Source organism: Alligator sinensis, unplaced genomic scaffold, assembly GCF_000455745.1.
Source record: "Alligator sinensis unplaced genomic scaffold, ASM45574v1 scaffold154_1, whole genome shotgun sequence".
Taxonomy (NCBI): domain Eukaryota; kingdom Metazoa; phylum Chordata; order Crocodylia; family Alligatoridae; genus Alligator; species Alligator sinensis.
In genome coordinates this window covers 340076-364974 of record NW_005842072.1, presented here as the reverse complement: position 1 = coordinate 364974, position 24899 = coordinate 340076, and the positions used below count along the sequence as shown (strand labels likewise).

The window sequence follows — 24899 nt, the reverse complement described above, 5'->3', positions numbered from 1 at the left end:
AGTTCTGGTCGGGTAGGGGCCTTGGTGCGGTGGGCCTTAGGGCCCTTGCCCACCGTGGTCCATGCCCCTGGCTGGACACAGCAGGAGGTCCCAAAGTCCTCCTTTGGCGTGGAGGGGGACTGTGGTCTACCCTCTGCCTCCCGGGGGAGAAGGGCCTGGCAGTAGGAGTCTATCTCCTGCTTGCAGTCCCTGATGGCACGCAGTCTCTGGACTGTGGCCTGGAGCTCCTCCAGCTGGCGCACCAGAGACCCCAAAAGGGAGCAGACCCCACAAGGGGAGGTCACCATGCTCCCAGGCCCCAGAGCCTGAAAAAGGGACAGGCAGCCCCCGCAGCCTGGAGTCTGCTGGAGCACAGTAACTACCAGGCTCCAGTAGACTTGATCAATCAACTGGCTCCGCCTGGGGCTGTCTACCCTGGGGGGTGCGCTGGCAGGGCCCTGGGCCCTCCCGTGCGCCCTCCCGTGCGAACTCTGCGCTAACTCACGCGCCGGCAGAGAAGCGTGCCTGTTTGCGCAGCCTGTTCGCTCGGCTCCGGTTGCGTGGCTCCCTGGGGAGCTGGGCGAAGTAGGGGCCTGGGCGGGGCTTGACCCGGCCCGGCTCCACTCAGCCGCCTCCTCCCACACACACACTAAGGGGTTAGCCCCCTCTCTCCACGGGCCCCGCTTACCCCGGCTGTGCTGGGGGTCAGCGGGGGGCTCCGCGGCTGCTGGAGGTTTTTGGGGGGGCTTCTGGGGGTCTTCAGGGGAGTGGGGGCGCAGCGAGCTTTCACCCGCGCGTCTCTCGCCGCTTCCGAGCCTAACTGCTTGGAACCTGGCTCAATATTATTAAAATTCCTGATATGTATCCTTCCCTGAAAAGGGGAGAGGCTTATTTAAATGTTAAAATATAAATATCATTATGATTACTAAATTAAAATAAAATTGGCTATAGAACAAGCTAGTGTATATCTAACCTCAAATGTTTGCTTCCAGATTACGATGCTGTCAGTCCATTTGCAAGAGGACATTCTCACTGGAAAAATCCTTATGCACATGGTGGCCCTCATCTGCCCCTCACCATCTCCAAAGATGCTAGCATTTCTGCATATCGGTCTTTTGTGCCACAGATTGACCTAACAGCTCCTTTATCCTGCCCAGCTTCACTATCTATCACTCCAGTGCCTTCTTACAGCAGCAGCAGCCAAGAAACCCTGAGTCAAGACTACACAGGTAAATTATTCTTTTTCTCTTCAGGACCTAGTCCAACCAGCAGTTTAAATACACAAACTAAGAAATTCTTCTCGTTGCTATAGATTCACTGCTGAAACTACCACTGATTTCAGTGGGAGAATGACAGGGCCATAAGGACTGCATCCTCAATCCTCACTCTCGTTTTATTTTAGAAAATAGTTCTTTTGATGTAAATGTCCCCACAATAATGGTAACATATTTTGAATACTATCAAGATGGCCAGATAACTTCTTCATTAATCTAAATCAAAGATTTTCAACCTGGGGTTGCAAATGGATACCAGGGAGCTGGGACCATCTTGGGACCATGTTTGCAGGGAGAGGGATGAGGGATGTCAACTTGATTAAAGGCAAGGGAGATCCCAGTATGGAAAAAATGGAGAATTGCTGATCGGAACCTGTTGCTTCAGCCCAGTTGCCTCTGGCTTGAAGTGATTTTTAACATTTGATTGTATTTACTTAAAAAAAAAAAAAAAATATATATATATATATATATATGTATAGAAACATATATTGGTTTTAATCTGTCTGTAATAAACTTCAGAGAATATTATAATTTGTGTTACTGCTGCTGCAATGTTAATATCTAATACATAATTAACACTATAATTAGAGTGACTGATGAGAAAACTAAAGTATGCAGGAAAAGAGTAATGGGCACTAGAAGCTCTGTGGAAGTGCTGAAATCCCAAGAAATCTTACCTTGCACATGTCACAGGATATATACAGTAGGGCTATGCAAAGCTTTGGTCACTGTTTCGATTTGGAGGAGATTCATCCCGATCCAGTAGATGAATCTCCAAGTCTGAATTGAATCAAGAGACCCATTAATCTTTCTGAATTGAATTGGAAGTTTCTGATTCGATTTGGAGAGATTCTATGATTCAGCCATAGACGCAGCTTTATATGTTGTTTCTATATACCTTGAGGTACCAGGTCTGGCTCATGAACACGGACATGGTGGGGTGGATGGAGCATCCCACGGGAGCATGGGGGTGGGGTCCCCCTAACCACTTGATGGCAGACCCAGAAGTGGACTAGAACTACTTCTGGTCCACTTCTGGGTCCACCACAGAGCGTGCAGGGGACCCCCCATTCCCTAGCTCGGCAATGGTGCCTCCTCGGTCTGGGAGGGGCACCCGGAGTCGCCCCACAGCTGAGCACTGAGCCGGGAGGTGCGGGGTGGCTCCACTTCTGGGGGTACTTCCAGTCCACTTCTGGGTCTGCCACCAAGCACATGGGAATCCCCCCGTGCTCCCGTGGGATGCTCCATCTGCCCCATCATCTCAGCATTCACGAGCTGCACCTGGTACCTTGAGATATGTAGAAAAAACATATAAACTGAATTGCATATTCTCCAAATCAGGATTGAATCTTCAGATTCAGATTCAGCTGAATTGAATTGGGATAGTAATCTGAATCAGCAAATCAAATCACTGTCCCCTGAATTGGGCCGAATCCAAAACCGAATCTAATACTGCCCACTTTGCACATCCCTAATACATAGCTGTCTTGTCTGGTGTGGGCCCTATGTGCTGCGCCCTAACTGTGTGGGGATTTTGGGGCATACAGTATAGGGTCCTTGAACACAGCACTGCATTTCTTTCAACTGAAAATCCCAGTTTCAAGCAATCCAGTTACTACTCTGAATGCCTGATGTTCTTCTCTTATACACTTAAAAGTGTTTAGGCAACTGCTAAGCATTTAGCACAAGGTTAAGGTTGTTACTTTCAGCAGCTGTCTACATATATATTACCAATTAAGAGAAGTGTAAATCTTCAAAGCCCCTTTTCCCAGGACAATGCATCATTAGCTGCATAGATCCTGTGCTGCTGCCTGGAAACTTAATTGATATAGCAGTTTACCCTGCCACCTCTTTTTGGTGATAACAGCACAATTTCTGCTCAACTTCATAGCACATTAACTAGATGAGGAATAGTGATTCCTATACTTAGTTATAAAGCTGTAATTGCTTTGTGTCAATGCATTGGAAAATCAATTAAATGTTACTCTTAACAGTTCACAAACACTGCCATCTAGAGTTTTTTTATATGAAGGAAAAAATACTAATGAAAAAAATGAACTCGATTGTAAAAATTCAGTAAAGGCCAATAGGAAAACTAGTCACAGGGAGCAGACTTAAAATTAAAAAGTAAGGAATAACACAAAAATCAGATTTCATTTCTGGTACAATTAGTCAAGTGCAAATCACCAAGTCCTTCTTTGAGTTTTAATTTGCAGCAGTCTTTCATGAGTTCAGATCCACTACTCCTAGATATGTTTTTTTATATTGAATGATTGTTACAATACTGATTTATACACTACTTTATTTTAATTATTTGTAGAATCTGATGGACCAATGAGGATTAGGACCTCCTTACATTAAGAGCTGCTCAAACATACAGACACAGACACAGACCCTGCCCTGTAGAGCATAATATTTTATATTAGAGATAAAACAGAATAATAAAGGATAACATGCAATCAAATGGTCAGTTGTTCCTGAAGTTAGATGACTTGTAGAGGTGTGCAAAGCAGGCTTTATTTAATTCGGATTTGGCCCAAATCAGGGACAGTGATTTGATTAATTGATTTGGATCACTGTCCCCAATTTGATTCAGCCAAATCCAAATCTGAAGATTTGATGCTGATTCAGAGAATCAGTGATTCATCCACAGACACAAATTTAAATGTTTTTTCTACATACCTCGAGGTACCAGCACTGGGGTGGATGGAACATCCCACAGGAGCAGGCCCACGTGCTCATCAGTGAACCCGGAAGTGGACCGGAAGTGCTTCTGGTCCACTTCCGGGTCCACTGGGGAGCACTCCAGGCCCCCCCCCGCATCCCCCCCATTGCTCAGCGATCGGCTGCGGGGGGACCCCAGGTGCCCTCTCAGACCTAGGTGGCACCAGTTGCCAAGCTGGGAGGATGTGGGGGTGGGGGCTCTGTGCACTGCCTGGCAGATCCAGAAGTGGACCAAAAGTGATTCTGGTCCATTTCTGGGTCTGCTACCGAGAGTGCTGGGGAGCCCCCTGTGCTCCTGTGGGACGCTTCATCCACCCCAGCATCATAGCATTGATGAACTCCCTGGTACCTTGAGGTATGTAGAAAAAACATTTAAAGGTGTGTCTGTGTCCGAATCTCTGAATCTTTCCAGATCTCTCCTAATCGATTCAGAGGGTTCCAATTCAATTCAGAGAGATTAAAGGGTCTCCTGATTTGATTCAGAGATTCAGCCACTGCATTGGGCCAAATCTCTGTTGAATTGAATCAGGGACTGAAGCTTCGCACAGCCCTAATGACTTGCTAGAGCAGATGAGAATGTATTACATGTGAACTCAGCACAGTGTGCATTCTCTGATAGGAGGTGCTATGTTTAACTGAGCAGCTTAAGATACTGAATCTTCAGAACAGTCACCTGGTATATAGTCTCAAAATTAGTCTTCTCTTGGTTTCTTTAAAAAAAAAAAAGATAACAACTTTTGACCAGTGGAAAATACCTTGTCCAATTAAATCAGAAGCCAATTTTTCTATACGTAGAAAGTAAACAATTTTAGAACACTATGGCTTGCACTTGTACCTATCTAGGTCATTTTAGTCCCAAACAATCTGGGCAAGCTGTTCATGAGAATCTATTGGGCTGTTTAATGTAAAATACCATGGTACTTTTATTTTCACAAAGTTAGTTATCTACTGTGGATTTACAACAGTCCCTTTATAGAATTTTGAAGAACTTCTTTGAAAAATAAGCCAAGCAAAAGCAAGCCAGAATTAATCCTGTCTGTAATGTGGAGCTAAATTGTTTTTAAAAATGAAATTGTTCTCATCCAATTGTACGGGCCTACTCCCGATCCCATCCATGTCGCCATGTGCGGGTCGGGAGCGATCCGGGCCCTTTTTCGCTCCGCGCAGGCTGTGGCCAGCAGCCCAGGCATGCTGGATCGGAGAGAACGGGCGACATGCTAGAATTAGGCACGGACCCGTAATGGTTGATTCAAGATTGTTTACTTACACCGAAGATGGTCGCGGTGTAGGCTGGACAGTTTCCCAGGCACAGCTCCGATTAAATCCAGGGAGAGGCATACGTCAAGGATGTCGAATGGCGACGGGGAGAGGCTAGAGGCTGATCAGACCTCTGTTGCCTGCTTGAAATGCACTGGGTCCAATAGGCTCCGCAGCGCTTAGAGATCTTCACAAGACGTGAAGTCTCCTCCTCCTGGTGTTCGTGGAGCCCTCCCTTGCAGGGGTTCTCCTCGGAGTTCTCCAACTTGGGCGGAAACCACTCAAGCTTTTTATACGGCTAGCAAGCCAATCGCTAGCTGCCACATGTGAATAATTTCACGCAAGCCAATAATGGGGCTCAAATTAGAATACAAATGGCGGGAACTCTTTGCAACAAGCATTTCTTAGCTGCAAAGAAGAAATGCACACTGCAAAGAAAGCTACGAATTGGCAGGAAAATAATTCAGTGGTGCCAAAGCACACACAAAAACAAAAAATCACACCCTTGGGTTGTGACACCAATGACATAGCTTCAGAAGTTACCCATTTTCTGTATGTAGATTGTCATTTTTTTTTACTAGATGCCAATACTAAGCATAATGGCTTAGACATAAAATGTGGCTCATGGTAAAAATCAGGATTGTTTTAATTGAAAGTTTAATACGAATGCTTTATGCATTCTTAAAATACCCAGGCATAATTTATTACAAAAAATTCAATGTTGTTTCAGGGAGTGAGAGGGGGGTGGGAATGGGACTGCCTTGGTTTACATTTCAGTGTTGAATGCAAGGAGATGCCGTCACTGACAATGAACTATTGACACAATAAGGTGTAGTGTAATATGATATGGTTCAAAGGATACTTCAGCTAATAGCATAGAACTGCAACTAATAGCATTTGGATTACAGGTCCTTTATGTGCCATCTCAGTAGGTATCTCAAATTTTGAATGTTAATCTCATTTTAGTGTTCATGTTGCATTACAGTGTTCTACAATGATAAATAATTTTTAGAGCAGGGTTGCATTCTGCCCTTGACTGTGGAAGCAAAATTTACCTTAAAATCAATTAATGAAATGAGCTTTAGTGAATAGTCTTCCAATATTTGGCATAGTTGTCCTGTAGTAAGCATTGCCTAGGCAAATTTCTTAATTTTAGAAGCTTGCATTTTTCTCCTTAGGCTCTGCCAACTCACCAGGATATTCTTAATTACCATTACTGATAGGCTTTTTCATTTTTTCCCTAACTGTCATTTTTAGGCCTGCAAATAGGCCACAAACAGAAAATGATTGTGACTTATTTCAACTCTGGGGGAATTTGTAAAGGGTAGGATAACATGGACATCTGATTTATAGGGCTGTGCGAGGCTTTGGACCCTGCTTCAGATCCGGAGAAGCTTTGGATGCTTCGGCATCTGAAGCAGCATGTCTGGATTGAAGCACTGGCTTCGTTAGGCTTTCAAAAGCAGTTCGGAGCTTCCGAAACACTTCGGAAAAGCTTCAGAACCACTTCAGAGATCTGGCCATAGGGTATAATGGGGAATCAATGAAATGATCTATAACTTTGTTGTTTTTTGTCTTATTTGGTTGAAAATTTCAAACATAGTAGCCTCTGCTGAGTGAATGAAGCCTGCCAAGTTTCAAGAAGATCAGTGCAGGGAATCAGGGGAAACTGCACCCCAAATTCTTGAAAGCAAAACTCATGTCACATCTATGTGTTATAACACAAGGGGGTGAAAACTGCAGGGGTGGTGGCCCCTGGTGGGGCCACAAAGCCTACCAAGTTTCAAGAAGATCAGCACAGGGGTTTGGGGGAAACTGCACCTCAAGCTGCTGACAGGTAAAACTCGTGACATAGATGACCTTGTACATGTTAAGGCACAGTGGGCTGAAAACTGCAGGAGTGGTGGCCCCTCCTAAGGCCACAAAGCCTGCCAAGTTTCAAGGAGATAAATGCAGGGGCTTGGGGGAAACTGCACCTCAAGCTGCGGACAAGCAAAACTTGTGACATGGGTGACCCTGTGTGTGTTGATGTTAGCCCCTGCTGTGGCCATGAAGCCTGCCAGTTGTCAAGGAGATAGGTGCAGGGGGATTCTGGGCCCCTGCACCTCTAGCTGCTGACAGGCAAAACTCGTGACATGGGTGCTTGTGTAACTGTGTTTGTCTTGGGGCTGGGGGGCGGGGGTGGGGAACTACTGCAGGCCTGGCTGCAGAGCTACTGTGTTACCAGTTATCAATCAATCATGACTCACTCATGGACCAGCTCAATACACAGTTGCTAACTAATGTAGCCAGTTAATTAGGACCAATTAACACCTACAAAACCAGAGACTAAGGGGAGGAAATAATCAATACAGACAATCAACTGCCCCAAGACAGAGACAGTCAGTTGCACAAGCACCCATGTCATGAGTTTTGTCTGTCAGCAGCTAGAGGTTTAGGGCCCCAGAACCTAGAAGCCCTGCACCGATCTCCTTGACAGCTGGCAGGCTTCGTCGCCCCGGCTACCATCCCTGCAGCTTTCATCCTGCTGTGCCTTAACACACACAGTGTCACCCATGGCACAAGTTTTGCTTGTCTGCAGCTTGAGGAGCAGTTCCCCCCAAACCCCTGCATTTATCTCCTTGAAACTTGGCATGCTTTGTGGCCTGAGTAGGGGCCACCATCCCTAAGGACATAGGCAGGAAAGGTTCTTTGAGTAGATGCTCTATCTTTTATTAGACCAAGTGAGTAGGTGGGAAAAAGTTCTTAGCTACCTTTTGGGTGCAGTCACTCTTCTTCAGGCATAGGAAGCCTTTGCTGTTCTGAGACTCCAAGGAATGAGACAAGCTAAAAGTGTGACAGGATGTCAGTGAGAATGTAAATAGGTAGAAATTAATGGGAAAAAAGGTAAAGCAGGGAAGTGGGGTGGCGGGGGAGGGAAGCAGGGGAAAAAAAGCCAACACTGAGTAAGGGAGACTCTACATTGGTGAATTTCAGGGTTGAAAAGAGGCTGTCTGTAAAAAAGGAAAGACTAATGTGCACTGTAATTTCCAGAAGACTGCAGGGGATGGGAGGAAGTGGAAAAGTAGCAACAGAGCACAGGATACTGTGGCTGAGAGAGCTGCATGCTTGGAGACTCAGAAGGTGTGGCAGAGCCAGGACTGCAAGCAGCAGCAGGGCTCAGATATGGGAGCCCTGGTAGACGGCAATTAAGACTTTTTGGGACCATGGCCTGGTTGGGAGTCCCTCCAGAGTTGTGGGAGGGTTTAAGGTTTCTCAAATGTATATACCATGGTATTAGTGTTCCCTACATATTACTTTTTCTTGGGCGATTTCACAACAGTGGCTGCATCTACACGAATGTAAACAAGCACTAAATAACTGAAGTTACTGCACAGTAGCATCACCGAATGGCTTTTTTGTGATACTGACTGTGCAGTAGCTCAAGAACACTGTGCAGTTAGCATCTTGTGTACTGCTGTGCAGTAGTTCTGTGTTATACTTCCTGCCATGCAGCGCTACTGCACAGTAGTAACAAGCTCCTGCACAATCAGTGTCTTGTGTAAACATGGCCAGTGTCACTATATATTACCTGCTACCTGGATCCTAAGTATATGTACTTTAATGTTAATGTTTATTCACCTGAACCTGCCCCTTCCTCCCTAGCCTGTTGGCTTGTGATCCTAATCCCTAAAATCCTCTATATAAAAGTGGGAACTTTCCTTACTGGCTCCCTGTGCCAGTTCCTGAGGTTGAAGGGTTTGGTATAATTGGTTCCAAGTGGCTCCAAAATTTCTTTAGTTATTTCCTTCAGCATCCTGGGGTGAATTCTGTTAGGCTGGGCTGATTTAGAATCATTCAAAATATCAGATTTTTTAGACATATTCTTTAATTATTGTCATCTGCATCTCTTCCCATTCTTTCTTTATATTAATTCTACCAGTCATCTAACCTCTGTGCAATCTGAAAACTGAAGCAAGGTAGGCATCAGGGGGTGTTTCCTTTGAGTCTTCCATACATGTCATAGAACTTAAACATGTAGCAGGGTTAGTTTCCTTACCCCTTCACCTTGTGATCTAGTTCAGAATAGCTATTTAGTTTCAAAACCCTCTTCACCATCTGAGTTTGGCAGTGTTCAAAAATTGTTCTTCCTGGTATTTTTTAGATCTTTGGATCACAGGAAAGTAGGGCTGGAAAGGACCTCACAAGGTCATCTAGTCCAGTCTTCTGCTCAAGGCAGGATTGGCCTGACTAAATCATCCCAGTAAAGTGTCTGTCTAACGTACTCTTGAAAACTTCCAGGGATGGAGATTCCTTCTCAAGGCAGCCTGTTCCAATGCTTGACCACTCTCATAGTCAGAGAGTTCATCCTAATCTCCAGCATAAATTTGCCTTGCTGAAGTTTGTGGCCATTGCTCCTAGTCCTAATCCCCACAGCCAGAGAAAAACCCATCTCCATCCTCTCTGTAATCACCCTCCAGGTATCTGAAGACTTATGAATTCCCCCTGCAGTCTGTTCTTCTCCAGACTAAGTAACCCTAATTCTTCCAGCCTTTCCTCAGCATCCCAATCATGCCTCCCAGACCTCTAACCATTATTGTTACTCAGCATTGAATCCTTTCCAGTCTGTTCACATCCTTTTTGATGTGTGGGGTCCAGCAGTACTCCAGATATCCAGATGAGGCCTCACTAGGGCTGAATAGAGTGATAGAACCACTTCCCTTGATTTGCAAATGACACTCGTTAATAAAACCCAGTATGCTGTTGGCTTTTTTTTTCTTTTTTTTTAAAGAGCTTGTTGGCTTTAATGCAGCTTATGGTTCACTGTAACCCCAAGGTCCTTCTCTTCAGTACTGCAGCCTAGCCATTCATTATCCAGTCTTTATTTGTGCTGTGATTATTCTTTCCCAAGTGCAGGATTTTGCATTTGTCTTTGTTGAATTTAATTTGGTTGATTGCAGACCATTTTTTCCCAATTTATCCAGGTCATTATAGATCCTATCCCTACTATCCAAAATGTCTGCAACTCCACCCAACTTGGTGTCATCCAAAAACTTGCCAAAAATGCATATAATCCCATTGTCCAAATTATTGATGAAGGTATTGAACAATATTGGACCCAGGCCAGATCCCTACAGAATACCATTTAATACCTCCTTCCAGCTAGACATTGAGCCATAAGAAAAATATATTAAATGAATAAGGTCTTTATCCAACTGTGTTCTTACTTTATTGTCTTAATTTGTTTGAAGATAGGTAGCAGTCAGGGCCTTCTGTTTTAACTTTCATTCTCTGCCACATTTTTTAAAATTGTCATCATACCAACAAAATACAACCTTTTTTCTTATGATTTCTAGATTGCAAAATGTATTTCAACAGTAATATTGTCATAGTCTGTTTATATTATACTTGAAATAGACAAAAATCAAACAGAATATTCTAATCAACATGCTATGCCCTGTGGGTGTTTTTGGCACTCTGCCCAAAAAACATTGGTAACCCCTGTGTGGCGGTGCAGTCAGTCTGCGTGAGCCCCAACCTGGTAAAGCCCCTTTTGACCTAGGCTATAGAGGTCAAGGACCTTGGGGGAACCATCCAACTTACTGAGGAGGGAGCCAGAGCAGTGTGCGGCACAGCCATACCAGTTTTTAAGCTCCTTCTCAATCAGAGTAGGTGGCACATGGCTGTGGTAAATTTAAAAGGCACAGAGAATGCCAAGGCAGAGAGAGAGTCAGCAAGGCAGCTGCTGGAGGAGGCAGGAGCTTGCTCAGGGTGGTTGGAGCCCAGTAGCAGTGATAGGGAGCTGGCAGGACTGCTGCTGGGGACGGAGGGACCCTGGCTAGGGTAGGGATAGAATTAGAGTAGAAAGAGAGCGTGGCAGGAGTACCAGACAACACTGCATGGTTTATTTCTTTTTCTTTTATTTATTCATTTGCATCCTCCCTTAGAGGTTTTAGGGGAAGGGAAGACCCCAAATGAAAGGGGGTTCCCCTACTTTGCCATTTAGGCTGATTAAAGACGAAGGAAAATATAGGATTATTGAAGAAAACATATAAGGGCTTGGATTGGAGCCTGAGCACAGTGGCAGCTGGTGAGCATCACAAAATTGTTGTCTTCAGCAGCTGGCAAGTGGATGGGGTGTAGGGGAGGTAAAGCCCCATGTCAGCCTCAGCAGTACCATGAGTAACCCCAGACAGGAGCCTAATCAAGAGTATTCTGAACCCCTCCTTTATTATAACACTAAGATGTGGCAGGTGAGTTGGGGAATAGGCCTCACCAATGAGGTTACATAATGACCCACAGACACATCTTGAGGCATAACACCTGAAATATACCGTAACAGGAAAATTTGTATTAATCATGTTTGATTCCCTTCCATTGTATGAATATGAGCTTTAAAAATGGAAGACAATCCTATCTTCTTGTTCCTTTTTTCTTTTTATGCAGGTTTTAAGAATCCTTTCAGATAACCCTTGAACTGGAAATATATTATACAGTGAATTAATTCTTCTCAGTAACTCTTTCTGAGAATAGCATGGAGCATATTCAGATTAAATTTCTTTGATAAGATAATTAGCCTTCTAGAGAAAGGAAATGCAATAGATCTAATCTGTATAGAGTATTATAAAAAACATTTGATATAGTACCATAGGGAAAATTATTAGCCTATCTGGAGAAAATAGTGGGGTTAGTATAGGAGCTGACTGAAGGAGACACAAGAATAGGTTTCCATGAAAGAGGAAGTACTGGGTTTGAGGAAGATTACTGGTGGGGTTCCTTTAGAATCAGTATAGGGACTTATTTTGTGCTTTCACAAATGACTTTGGCACAGAAAGTAGGTGACTGATTAAATTTGCTGATTACGCAAAATTGGAGGAAACTTCAATTGAGAGGGGGGATAAAAATATCATACAGAAAGAACTGGATGGTTTTGAGGATTAAAATAATAAAAATGAAAGGAAATTTAATGGTACAGTAGTCCTACTCAGTGCAGTTAGAACTTGTATAACAAGTCTGGACCTCATCACTTGGAAAAGAAAGGAGAGAGAGACCAGGATATGACTGTCTGCCATAGGATGATTAGGAGCCATCAGTGAGATGCAGCTACAAAACAAAACAAAACAAAAAACAAAAAGGAGGCACCCTGTTGTATTTGTATCAAATGAGGTATTGCCAGTAGAGATGGGAAATACTAATGCCATTGTTTAACTGGCCGTTTGAATGGATTGAATTAAAATGGAAACAGATGAGGAGAAAAGCTGCACATTAACGGAAATAATAAGGGCCATGCAGAGCCTGTTATGTAAGAGGAAACTCAGGGCATGTGTAGATCACTTGGACAGGAGGTATACTGAGGACCTGAGAACAGGCTCTGAGGATGAACCCAAAGCTGATTTGCTGGCTAATTTCTGATTCAGGAGTGTGCCTACAGACTTGAGAGAGTGGGGCAGGCTCATTCTTGTCCACAGCAGTGTGGACAGGCTCTGAAAGAGGGCAGGGTGGGAGACGGTCAACTCCAAGGAGAGAAAATAACTATTTAAGCTAAAAGACAGTGTTGGCACAAAAAACAAATGGATATTAACTGGCCATAAATACTTTTGGGCTGGCAATAAGAAGGCTTCTAATCATCAGAGTGAGGTTCTGGAACAACTTTATATTACAGAGGGGTAGGGAACAAAGAAACCAGACTATGTATAAGGTGATACTTGACTGAGTTTATGATGTGGCAGTGCCAGATGATGGCGAACTGGACTCAATAACCCAGGAAGTCCATTATAACCTTGCCCTACACCTTCACTACTTTTCACCCTGCCCCGCGTTCAAATAAGGTTATTATTAAAATGAATAATTTTGCGTGGGATTTCAGAGAGGTTTAAAGGAGTTAGGTACCCATCTCTAATTGAAAGTTAATCAAGTTATTTGTCTATGGGAGCTTTTTAAATGACTATTAATGACTTTTTAATTACTATACTGGCAAAGCACTGGCATCTGAGCATGAAATTTTTATACCCTGGTTGACAACATATTTTATTTAAAGGAACTACTAACCTATGCCAAGGATATGACTAGGATAGAATTCCAGATAGTGCTGACAATGTGGCCTTTAGGATTAAGTTCTGGGCATTAACCTCTTTCTTAATATCCAGTCTGCTACCAGAAAGTGCTGTCAGCTGATGTGTTCTAATTTTAGCTGCTAAGTTTTAGGACCTACACTTTGACTGCGCTACTCTCAGTTAGACAAGATTCTTTGGGTAAATGTGAAATCTTTTATTAGGTCAACTAAACAGCTGGAAAAATTGTTCTTTGCAAGCTTTCAGGCACATACACCCTTCTTTAGGCATAGGAAGAGTCTGCTGGTTGTGTGTGTTTTCCATGGTAGAATATTGGCTAGTGACTTATTGGCTTTTGTTCTACCACAGAGAGCACACAACACCAGTAGACTCTCACTGTGCCTGAAGAAGGGCGTTTGTGCCCGAAAGCTTGCAAAAAACGTTTTTTCCAACTATTTAGTTGGTCTAATAAAAGATATCACATTTACCCAAAAGAACTTTGTCTGTCTATGTCCTTAGGCCAACACAGCTACAAACAACAACCCTACTTTTAGTTAATAATTTCAGAAAATATTTAAACTAAGCAAGCACCACAAGATGGTGCTGATGTTTTCTTACGACTGGCTGAGTAGATTTCTAGCTCTCAATACCTTCTGACTGTGATTGGAAATCTGATTAAATCTAGGGAGAACATATTATTCTGAGTGTAACTAGACAAAACACTAATCAAGGTCAAAGTCACTAGATTTGGAGAATTGATGCAACCCATGGCTCATTTGGAGCCATACTTTATCATTAAGTATCGATTCATGTTTTTCCAACTTTTAGTTGGTCTAATAAAAGATATCACATCTCCCCAAAGTATCTTCTCTGCCAATTCATATTTATTTATTTTTTGTTTTTTTAATAAAGAGAGAGGGTTGGAAGACGGAAATGTGAAGATATATACATTTTAAAAAAAATCTGTAGCAAAAGTCCAGGCAGGAGGGAGGCTAGAAAAGGTACTTAGTTTAAATTGGGGGTAGCCAACATGTGGCATATGTGCCACAAGGAGTATGGCCATGCTCTGTCTGTGGCATACAGGAGATCAAGAAGAGGACAGGCAATATGGCAGCAGATAGGACAGAAAGCAGAGCAGCAACTTGGGTAGCGAGCCTTAGGCAGGGAGTAGAAAGCAGAGCAGCAGGTTGGGCAGGAAATACAGGGCAGAGAGAAAAAATGGCAAGCAGATGAGGTTTGGGAAGAGGTTCAGAGGTTGCAGGGCTAATTTTGGCATGCCTATCAAACAGGTTGTCCCCCCACTGCTAGATTATGAAGCAGAAATAGAGTAGCTTTTTGGATAAACTGATTCTTTTCCCAACAGGCATCCTCATTTAAAATCTACTAGATGATCTCTTATATATATTTCCTTACTGATGTCAAAGTGCCTCTTATACCAACCAATATTGTTTCATCAGTTGCTTGAATCTTCCTGTCTATATCCGTTTCACACATAGAATATAAGATATCACAGCAGGGTCCTGACTTATGGCTAAGGCACTGCACTGTTGCTTATGAAGGGCAACACTGTTTGTTGAGAACATAGATTCACAGATGTTAGGGGCGGAAGGGACCTCAATAAATCATCGAGTCCGACCCCCTGCATAGGCAGGAAAAGGTGCTGGGTCTAGATGACCCCAGCCAGATGCCTATCCAACCTCCTTTTGAAGACCCCCAGGGTAGGGGAGAGCACCACCTCCCTTGGGAGCCCATTCCAGACCTTGGCTACTCTAACTGTGAAGAAGTTCTTCCTAATGTCCAGTCTAAAACTGCTGTCTGCTAGCTTGTGGCCATTATTTCTTGTAACCCCCGGGGGCGCCTTGGTGAATAAAACCTCACCAATTCCCTTCTATGCCCCCGTGATGAACTTATAGGCAGCCACAAGGTCACCTCTCAACCTTCTCTTGCGGAGGCTGAAAAGGTCCAGGTTCTCTAGTCTCTCTTCATAGAGCTTGGCCTGCAAGCCCTTAACCATATGAGTGGCCCTTCTCTGGACCCTCTCCAGGTTATCCGCATCCCTCTTAAAGTGCGGTGCCCAGAATTGCACGCAGTACTCCACCTGCGGTCTGACCAGCGCCTGATAGAGGGGAAGTATCACCTCTTTGGATCTATTCGTCATGCATCTGCTGATGCATGATAAAGTGCCATTAGCTTTTCTAGGACTCCAAGATCCCTTTCCGCTTCCGTGCCCCCCAGCAGGTCATTTCCTAGGCAGTAGGTATGCTGGACATTTTTCCTCCCTAGGTGCAGCACTTTGCATTTCTCCTTGTTGAATTGCATTCTGTTGTTTTCTGCCCACTTGTCCAACCTATCCAGGTCTGCTTGCAGCTGTTTCCTGCCCTCCGGCTTGTCCACTTCTCCTCACAGTTTTGTGTCATCTGCAAACTTGGACAGAGTACACTTCACTCCCTCGTCCAAGTCGCTGATGAAGACATTAAAGAGCTTGGTCCATCCAAGGACCAAGCCCTGCGGGACCCCACTGCCCACACCCTTCCAGGTCGAAACCGACCCATCCACCGACCCATCCACCACCCATCCTGAAACATGCTTTCAGGAAGACTGCTGCACCTTTACTGGGGGTCTACACCCTGTGCTGAAAACATGAACATTTCTGTATTAAATTGCTTTTTATAGTGAAGCATTCATCAGACCACTAGCATGAGGATGGGTGGGAGAGCAGTACATAATCCCTAGGTGCTGTTTGAGAGAGAGAGAGAAAGAGAGTGTGTGTGTGTGTGTGTGTGTGTGTGTGTGTGTGTGTATGCACGTGTGTGGGAGGGGGAGGGTGTGGCATGCTAGAATGGAGCTAGTGGGGTGCCTTGTCCTCCATCCCTGTCTCCTTCCCTCCCTCCTGCAGCAGCTCTGGAAACAGGGAGGGCAGAGAAGCTGCAGAAACATACAGTGCAGGAACAGCTGGGTACCTGCTGCTACTGGAAGCATGGTACTGGCTAGTTGCACCTCTACATCAGACTTCTAATTTCAAAAGAAATTCTGAAAAGCTATTAAGGCTTTTCCTGGTCCCTTGTGCATGTTGCTCTCAGAAGGACTTTTTGTGTGGGTCTAAAACAACAACAAACCTGCTTTGGTCCTCCGCTGTATTCCACAATGCTATCTCACCCTCCTTCTAATCCCTCCTTAAATCTTTTCCCTGTCTTGATACACATACAAAGCAAACTAACAAACTAGCCCATTGACAATGATTAGGCAGCCAGCTTGCCATGACCAATTGTCAGACTGGTTAGTATTGTTTCCTTAAGTGCCTCCCATGTGTTTTGAATTCACCTGTCAATAATTGCACATGTAGTTTAAAAGTATGTTGGTGCACAGTCAGTTTTGCTGTACATTGTCTAGCAAAAGGGGGGCTCTGACATTTCAATAATTTTGTAAGACAATAAATAATACTTATTCCTCTGCTTTCTCTGCTCACAATTGCCTGCTGGTAGAGAAATCATTCTCAATTTAAAGCTAATCCAGTTGAATATTTTTATGAATGTTCTTAAAGTACAGCTTAGTTCAGTAGCTAAGTGTTTGAATGCTTGGCTTCTCATACTTAATGTATATTTTAGCATGTGATCTTTTATTTTCATAAATTTTCATAATTGTTTAAGGGTTTTTTTTATGTTTTCCAAATATTGCTGCTTTTTGCCTGGATATGCTATTTATCAATATTGCTTGGACTGATAGAAATTATAGCAGTGTCTTAAATTCTTTGTGTATAATTTGTTTATAATATTGATGATTTGTACATGCTGTAAAATTAAGAAACAGTTTTTCTGTCCTGTCAAACACTTGAGTTTTAAATTTTTTTATCATGGTATATAGTAAAACCAAGACCTTTCAAAGATATTTTTAAAAATGTAGTTACCTCCTGAGACTATAATTTGGTGAATAGAGACTAATTTGGGATGAGACATGGATGTCAAGACCTGTCAAAGACTTTTTCAAAAAGGAAGATACCTCCTGAGACTAGCAAATCATTTGGTGAATAGAGACTAATTTGGGATGTGAGAGAGAGATTTAAGTTGGTATTCTGCCTTATTAACGCTAGGAATTTGAGCCTGGGCCTTCTGTATCTCAAGGGAGAGGTAGCTGTCCCTGTTAGACTGAAGTCAGGCAGAAGGTAGGTCAAGGGTGGCACCTTGGAAACTACCTGGTTCAGAGTTGTGTTACTTTTTGTAGGTGATAGCCACTAAACTACACTAGAGTCAGAAGCACACTTCTGCTCTCTTTCTGGTCCAATAAATATTTCATTATCTATATATGAGAAGCCAGGATTTTTGGATCAACCGTTGGGATATATTTAGACAAACTTTCAAATGCAAGGCATTTGTTCAGGTCTGAGGAAGACAGGCACACTTGAACTAGAAGTCTTTATGGCTGTGAAATCAGAAAAGAGAGACATTACCCAGAGTAACTAACGCACAAAAAAATAGTTGAAGAAAGATAGCTTGATTACTGGAAGATCAAGACCATTCAAAAAAAGGGTTGTTAGAGTGAAATCCAACAGTTCCACAAAAGAAAGTAAAGGTGTGGACATACATAACAATTGAACTGGTCCCAAATGTTATACAGTTGTGAACTGGTTTGCAATCACTGAAGTACTGTGGCTCTGGGGGCGGGAGTAAACACTCACCCCAGCAAGCCTGGAAATAGACAAGTTAAGGAAAGTGTTTTCACAATGATTTGAGGGTGCCAGGGCATGAGTGATCTGTGTCAGGAGGCATTTGCACTTTTCTGTTTTGCTTTCTCTCCTAAACGTAAATTCAGTAAACTTTAATAGCTTGTAACTCCCCAAAGTCTGCAGTGTGTTTGCCTTATTTGGAAGGGGTGAGGAAAAAGGACTTGGGCCCATGCCTTTGGATTCCCTGAGGCTTGCAGAGCATGTTGGGGGGCACAGGTTGAGTAGGATGTGAGGAAGGAAACAGGCGGTTGTTAGAAAGGTGGGGAGGCAGTAGAGTTCTGGCTGCTTACTAGAGTAGCCAGTTGTAGCAATATGTAGAAGGGTGAAGAGCAATGCATTGTAGGGTGCCTGGAGGACCAACCAGACCTATGTCACAGAATTGCTGTTCACATAATACTGAACTGGTTCACAGTGAACTAGTTCAAAATTGCACTTGTTTTTTTCAGGTATCCTTTTGAACTATTCCAGGCAGATTTAAAAGAATTTAACAGGCTTGTATGTCTGTCTGCTTCAGGTTTAAACTATTTAAAATATTATGTATGTCTACACCTCTAAAAGAGGCTCACTCCAGAATAATCAATAGTTTGGTGGATATGCCATGCATATGCCGGGAAGAGAGGCCCAGATTTAGGTCCATGATCTATTCTGAGGTAGGTCTCTTTCTGCCTAGTTTTGACTAATAATTCCAACCTGGAATTTACATGTTTTGTGATGAATGTTTAGTCAAAATTAGCATATTTCAACCAAAGTTTTGTATTTCTTTGATTTTGACATTTTCTGACAAAAAGCTCGTTTATCAGAAAATTCTCAACTGTTTCTAAATGTAAGATGGAGAAAGTTGTGGCTTTCTTAACAAAGGGAATGCAACATTGGTAAGTCATTTTCTTTTTATATCAATTATTTCTATCAAGTCTATATCAAGTGACAGAGCAACAATTAGCTTTTGGCAACAGTTTATATGTGTGTGAGGGAAAATATTATTAGTGAATATTGTTTGTACTGCTGTGGCAACTTGTGAAGGTGAATTCTATTTAACTATGGAAATGGCACAGCTTAAAAAGTGACAGAGAAGTCTGCCCTACAGTGTCTCCTGACTGTGCCTGTAACATGATGCTAATTGTGCTAATATGCTAATGCATATTGGTGTCTGTATTTATAATTTAACCTGCATGAAAGGGGGAAGATTATCCCTTTGCTTTTTTTCTTCCACCTATTTATTAGATGGTGTTAATAACTTGTTGCTTAATTTATTGGCTATACACTTTATATAAGAACTCAGTAAATATAGTGATTTGCAGAGTTATGCTCTCAAAACGTAGACAATACATTTTTTCTGAGTAAAATGCAAGAGAAATATATTTAAATCTAAACCCCAAAATGGGGAAAAGGCATACCACGTTCAATCAATGTGATGAATTATGATCTTAAAAGGAGCATTGACTGTATTGGTCACTAATAGCTTCTTTGCTGACTCTTGAGATGTATAGTACCATTAAGTCAATACTTTTAAGCAGCTGAATATGTGTACTTCACAATTTCAAGACTTTGGAGAACATCAGGGTTACTGTTATGATTCATAAGCAGATGATATTTGTTTACTCAAAAATCCTTTTGGCTGATTTAATCAAAATGTCTAGATAAGGCAAAAATACTTTATGTTAATGGAAAGGAAAGAAACTTGTTAATAATACTTGTTTTCTGACCTCATCATAAGCTCAGAACTACAATGTGCTGAGTGACCTGCTTTTGATCCAACAAAGCACTTAAGTAAATACTTAATTTTGGCCATATTGCTTTTTAAGTTGTTCTCATCCAGCTGCTGCTTACTAACATGCTTGAAGGGAGTGACCTGGTGGTCTCAGTCCAGTTTATGGCATGTGGCTGCAAATGTCACAAATGGTTAACACTTGCCTACAATGCTCTCTGTATCTACAAATAGGTTCAGCACAGACAGAAGCCCTGATCTCTGCCTCAAGACTACAGAGACCATTTCTGTAGTTAGCAATAGGTTTAGTTGCCATGGCCTGCCTGATAATTCTCCTGCTGAAAATATCTGACAAGATCTGTTTTGGTTTGTTGGTTGGAATGAGTGTGTTCCTTCTCCAGGAACTGGTCTGAGTTCATCATTTTATTCACTGAGCTTGAACAGCCATCAGATATTACCACTGTTTTCTCACTTCCAGCCTTGGCTTTATTTGAATAGAGGTCCTATAGCTGGAGGCTCTGTAATGTCATATTTCAGTCTTAAAATGCTGCTAAGACAGACCTGATTCATATATGTATTTGTTCTTGTCTCTTATCTAGTTCTTTCCTGAATACATTTTTGCTACATCCAGTGACCATAGCTGAAATGAATGTATTTGAATTTCAGATTTAATGAAGACTCTTTGTTTCTTTTTGCCTGACATTCCATTTAATATGCTGGACCTGCATCTTAAGTTTTAAGCAAAAGCCATAAAACAGACCAAAACTATGTTCATGGGGTGACAGCAGGTCCTCAGGTAAGGAGCCTTGTCCCTGAAACACTTTTCTGAGCACAGTCCTCCAGAGCTAGTGGAGGTAACCTTTAAGATTTGGAGCATGATGCAATGTATTTTTAGTCCCATAAACCTGATAAGGTTAGTGATAGTAGGTAAAATGGGAAACTCTCTGTATCCCTTTTTGGCCAATATTAAGTAATCATGTTGTAATACCTGTACTTGTGAATAGTGTAGCTACATTAAGTATTTTATGAGTCAATAAATAAAGTTAGAAGGCGATCAAACCTGCTTATTTCCAAACGGTATGACCTTGGGATAGATTTTTTTAGTTACACACTAGTGGATATAGCAAGGCTAAAAATCTTGACAGGGTTATAGCTCTAAGTAAGGGTACATCTACACAAGATGTTTACTGCGGAGCTGACTAATTAGCTCCACAGTAAATGTCTCAGCTTCTACATGTGTACTCTTATTAGGGCACACAAAACTAAAACTGCACAGTAGGGCAGTACTTGTAAATACAAATACTACCCTGCTGCAGAGCTTTTTCATGTGCAGCAGTGCATGTATAGATACTGACCTGGCTAGCTGGGGCACAAAGGTACTACAGTGTGGGCACTACCTGCTAGCTAGCCCTGTGCTGAAGCACCCTCATGCCCCAGCCAGCCCCTCCAAAGCACTTTGAGCCTGGTCAGAGCAGCCGCAGGCTGGCAAGCTGACCCCCAGGGCCTCCTTCCAGCTGGGGCTGCTCTGACTGGGCTCCTTGTGCTGTGCATGAATAAACTCTGGAGCTCATGGCTCTGGAGTTAATTGCTCCCAGGCGCACATTCAAACAGCATACCCTGGAGGAAAAAACTCTGGAGCAATAAACTCCAGAGTTTATTCATGTGCTGGATGGCCCTCCAAATGTGGCCCATGGAACCATTGCATCTAGCCCATGGGGCTCCTCTTAGGGTGAGAAATCCCACACTGCCAGTCACAGTCCACTCCCTTGCATCTCGATTGGGGCCAAGCCATGCTTCCCATTCCTCTGTACAGATGGGCCATGCCATGTCCCCCTTTCCCTCTGGGGCTGGGCTATAACCCCTTTTCCCCTATGGACTGGGATCAGGCCATGCCCCCTTTTCCCACATGGGGCCAAGCCATGCCCCCTTTTCTTCTGTGGGGCCAAGGCACACTCCTATTTTTCCCCACAGGGCTGGGTTGTGGCTGGTCTGCCCCATGCCCCCCTCCAGGTGGTGGGGGTACTGGACCCAGTGCCAGACTGGGATGACTGGTGAGATCTGACCTGCAGACAGACAGGGTACTGCCCATCTGGCCCACCAGGGAAAAAGGTTGCACACCCCTGCACTAGCAGGATGCCAAGTCCTGTGCTGCTTAGAGCAGTATTCAAGCTGCATTGTTGCATTGCTGCTCTGGGTTCCTTCAAGCTGTACCCCTGCTCTAATTGTGGCTGAGAGCATTTCTGAGAGCACAGGCATGGTCTAGATGATTAGATGCAAGAGAGGAGATGAAGAGCCCGTTTCAGATACAGCTGTTCCCTGGCCAGATTTTCAACAACAACCTCATGCTTACATAGCAGGCAAGGAAGGACCTTATTCAGCATTTGAGGATGCGAGCTATCCCATTAGATCTACTCTTGTTTTTCCTCGTGTCCTGGATTAATATTTGCACAACCAGGAGATGCTTCCTGGATGAGAAGTATTAAAAATGCTTGGTATTATTATTTAAGCAATTTCAGGTAATATTTTTAAGATCACAGAAATGCCAGTTCCTGGATCCTGATTCCAAAGAGTGTCTGAGCTCAGTTTCTAGCATCTTCTGTATGCTCTCAAATTCAGGACCTGATCCTTTTGAAGTCAAAGGAAAGACTGTCTTTGACTTCAGTAAAGAATGGCTTGGATAAATAAATCCATCTCTCAGACGTGGTTTGTTTTGCTGGAACTGCTGATTATCATAATACAAATGTAAATGTGTATTATATGGAAAAAGCTTTGTTTGCAATTGCTCTTTGGACCAGTCAATACTTAAATAATCAGCCTGCTTACAAAACATTGAGCTCTCACTGGCTTAAAAGATGTAAAGATCTATTTAGGGAGATGCTGCTCATTTGATATTGTGGACTGTTTCTTTGTTTGTTCATTTAGATACACAAATGTTGTGTAGTAATTATCAGTAAGACTAGGAGGGTTTGCATTCTTATCCATTTGCATCTGAGTATCTATTTTCTCTTGCTAAAGTCATGATAAATGATCCAATAAATTCCCCAGATTGAACTTGTGTTTGTGCTTTTCACTTTGTTTGAAAGCTTTTTTATTAAATAAACCACATTGCTTGTAAAGAGGAATTCATTGTTTACCCGTAGAACAGAAACAGCTGTTTTAGTTTCCCCATAGTGCCCCATTGGTATATTTCAACTCTTTACCTGAAGAGACTGATTCCGGAATATAAGAAGTTACAAGCTCAATCAATAGACAATGCTATAATTTTGCATTTTGAAAAATAAATGTTTAAAGCACTTGAGGTACATTACACTGCCTGGTTGACTGTACTATTCTAAAAGTCCACTGCACTTGAAGGTCCCCACCTTTCTCATGCATTTACCCCCCTGATTTCCTATGCTGGGCATGGGGGAAATGTAAATTGTCACTGTAACAGGGTGGCCTCCTCGTCAGGTCTCCACCAGCTGCCCTGCTCCTGTGGTAACTGCCCACTTTGCTCGCCTGCCACACCTTGATGAAAAAATATGAGAGCTGTTACTAAGGCGGGAGGCTACCCATTACTTGCCCTGCTGACAAGGGCCTAATACCCACTCCAACCTTCCCTCCATGGGTCCCATGTCTTGCAGATGTTACTCTGGTGTTACTTCTCCAGCCTATGGTCAGAGAAAACTGGGCACACAGTTGTAACTCTTCTCTACAGCCCTGGAAGGCCACTCACCAGACCATCCTTCCCTGGCAGGGTGCAGTTTTATGTCTTACCCAGGACAAGGGTTCACCTCCACCCCATGGCCCCTGCCCTTACGTCTGGATATTCCCAGAGCAGCCTTTCAGCCTGATGTTGCCTCCTTCCTTCCTGCAGCAAACTGCATCCCAGTTTATATCACTGGGCCAAAATGGCTGCCCCAATCAGGCACCTGGCTGCTACCTGTTTCTTGCTCTTAAAGTGGCAGGCACCAAAGGTGCACTGCCATAGTTGCATACCATTGTGTGGTGCTGTGTGCAAGTAGTGACAGTTTAAATGGCAAGTAATAAACTCAATCCTCTGTAGTTCTTCAAGAAAGAAAAAAAAATCCCCTCCCCTTTTATTTCCTTTTTCAATATCTTTATTTTTTCAGGTGCTTCTTGTAAGATATATGAATGTGGTGAATCTGCATGTGTGAATCTTAAATTACTTTCTATTGAATCAGCTTATGCCAATGCATGTAGAGTTTTACTTTGTGTTTTCCATGTATTCTGTGCCTTCCAGTCTGGCAGCACTTTTTCTCATATCTGTGGCTGGAGTCATTTATTTATGAAGGTCCTGGGACAAAATAACACTTCTCTAGCTCAGTCATTTTCTCTCCAAGTTGCCAAATATGCTGTTGTGCTTAGGCCTCTAAAATGAAACTCATGGAAAGTGTCGATGGTTAGAAAGTATGGAAAACAGAGATTTAGAGGAGGTTCTTCAGCAACTAGAGGTGTCATTACCACTCCACAAGTAAGAAACAAAAATATTCTGCAGTTGTGTCTTTAAATATTGGCACATAATGAAGCTGTAACAGAAATTTGAAGTGTATGTTTTGTCAGGTTGAGTTGCATAATGTTCTTGGACTGAGGCATCAAGGGAGGAGGAGGAAAGAAATTGTGTGAGTCACTGCCAAAAATAGGATCTGAATTAGGTGCTGAGTGAGCTGGGCATCTGAATGAAACATGGAATTTACCGTAAGGAACAGACTGTGACATTACTGCTATAAACTTTGAATTCTGTGGTAAGTTCATGGTGATTAAGGTAGTTGATGCTTGAGATGTTTTACTGCAAATACTGTTTGGCACCTGAAGAACTGAAGGAACACAGATTTCTGAGCTGGAATCACAGAAATAAGAAAAACATATGAGAGGTCCATCGATATACAGGTTATGTTAGACAGATGCACAGCAAAAGGAGAACAGTAGTCACTGTGGTATTTTGGGATTATTGCAAGTAAATTGAGTGATGACACAGCAGTAATGAAAGATTATAAAAACAAAAGAAAATGCCATATGGGTAAATATAGGAAACTGCAATCTCAATTTGGTTTCAGGTATTAGGTGGTTGGGAAAGAATTTTGGTTTATGGAAGAAAAAGTGTTAGGTGGTTGCAAAATTTGGATAAATTGTCATGATTTAAAGTTGGAGTTTTATGGTCTCATGCTCTTTGGTTTCACTGTAATCAAGATACCTTTAAAGAACACGGC

General features: G+C 42.9%; 1 protein-coding gene across 1 annotated transcript in view; it reads left to right on the top strand.

Annotated features, from left to right (window-relative positions):
• ANO4 (anoctamin 4) overlaps positions 1–24899 on the top strand; it is a 377211-nt gene that overhangs the window by 15257 nt on the left and 337055 nt on the right. Inside the window, exon 3 of the mRNA XM_025204196.1 lies at positions 972–1208. Within this exon, the coding sequence (XP_025059981.1) occupies positions 972–1208 (237 nt within the window). The remainder of the gene's footprint in view (positions 1–971; positions 1209–24899) is intronic.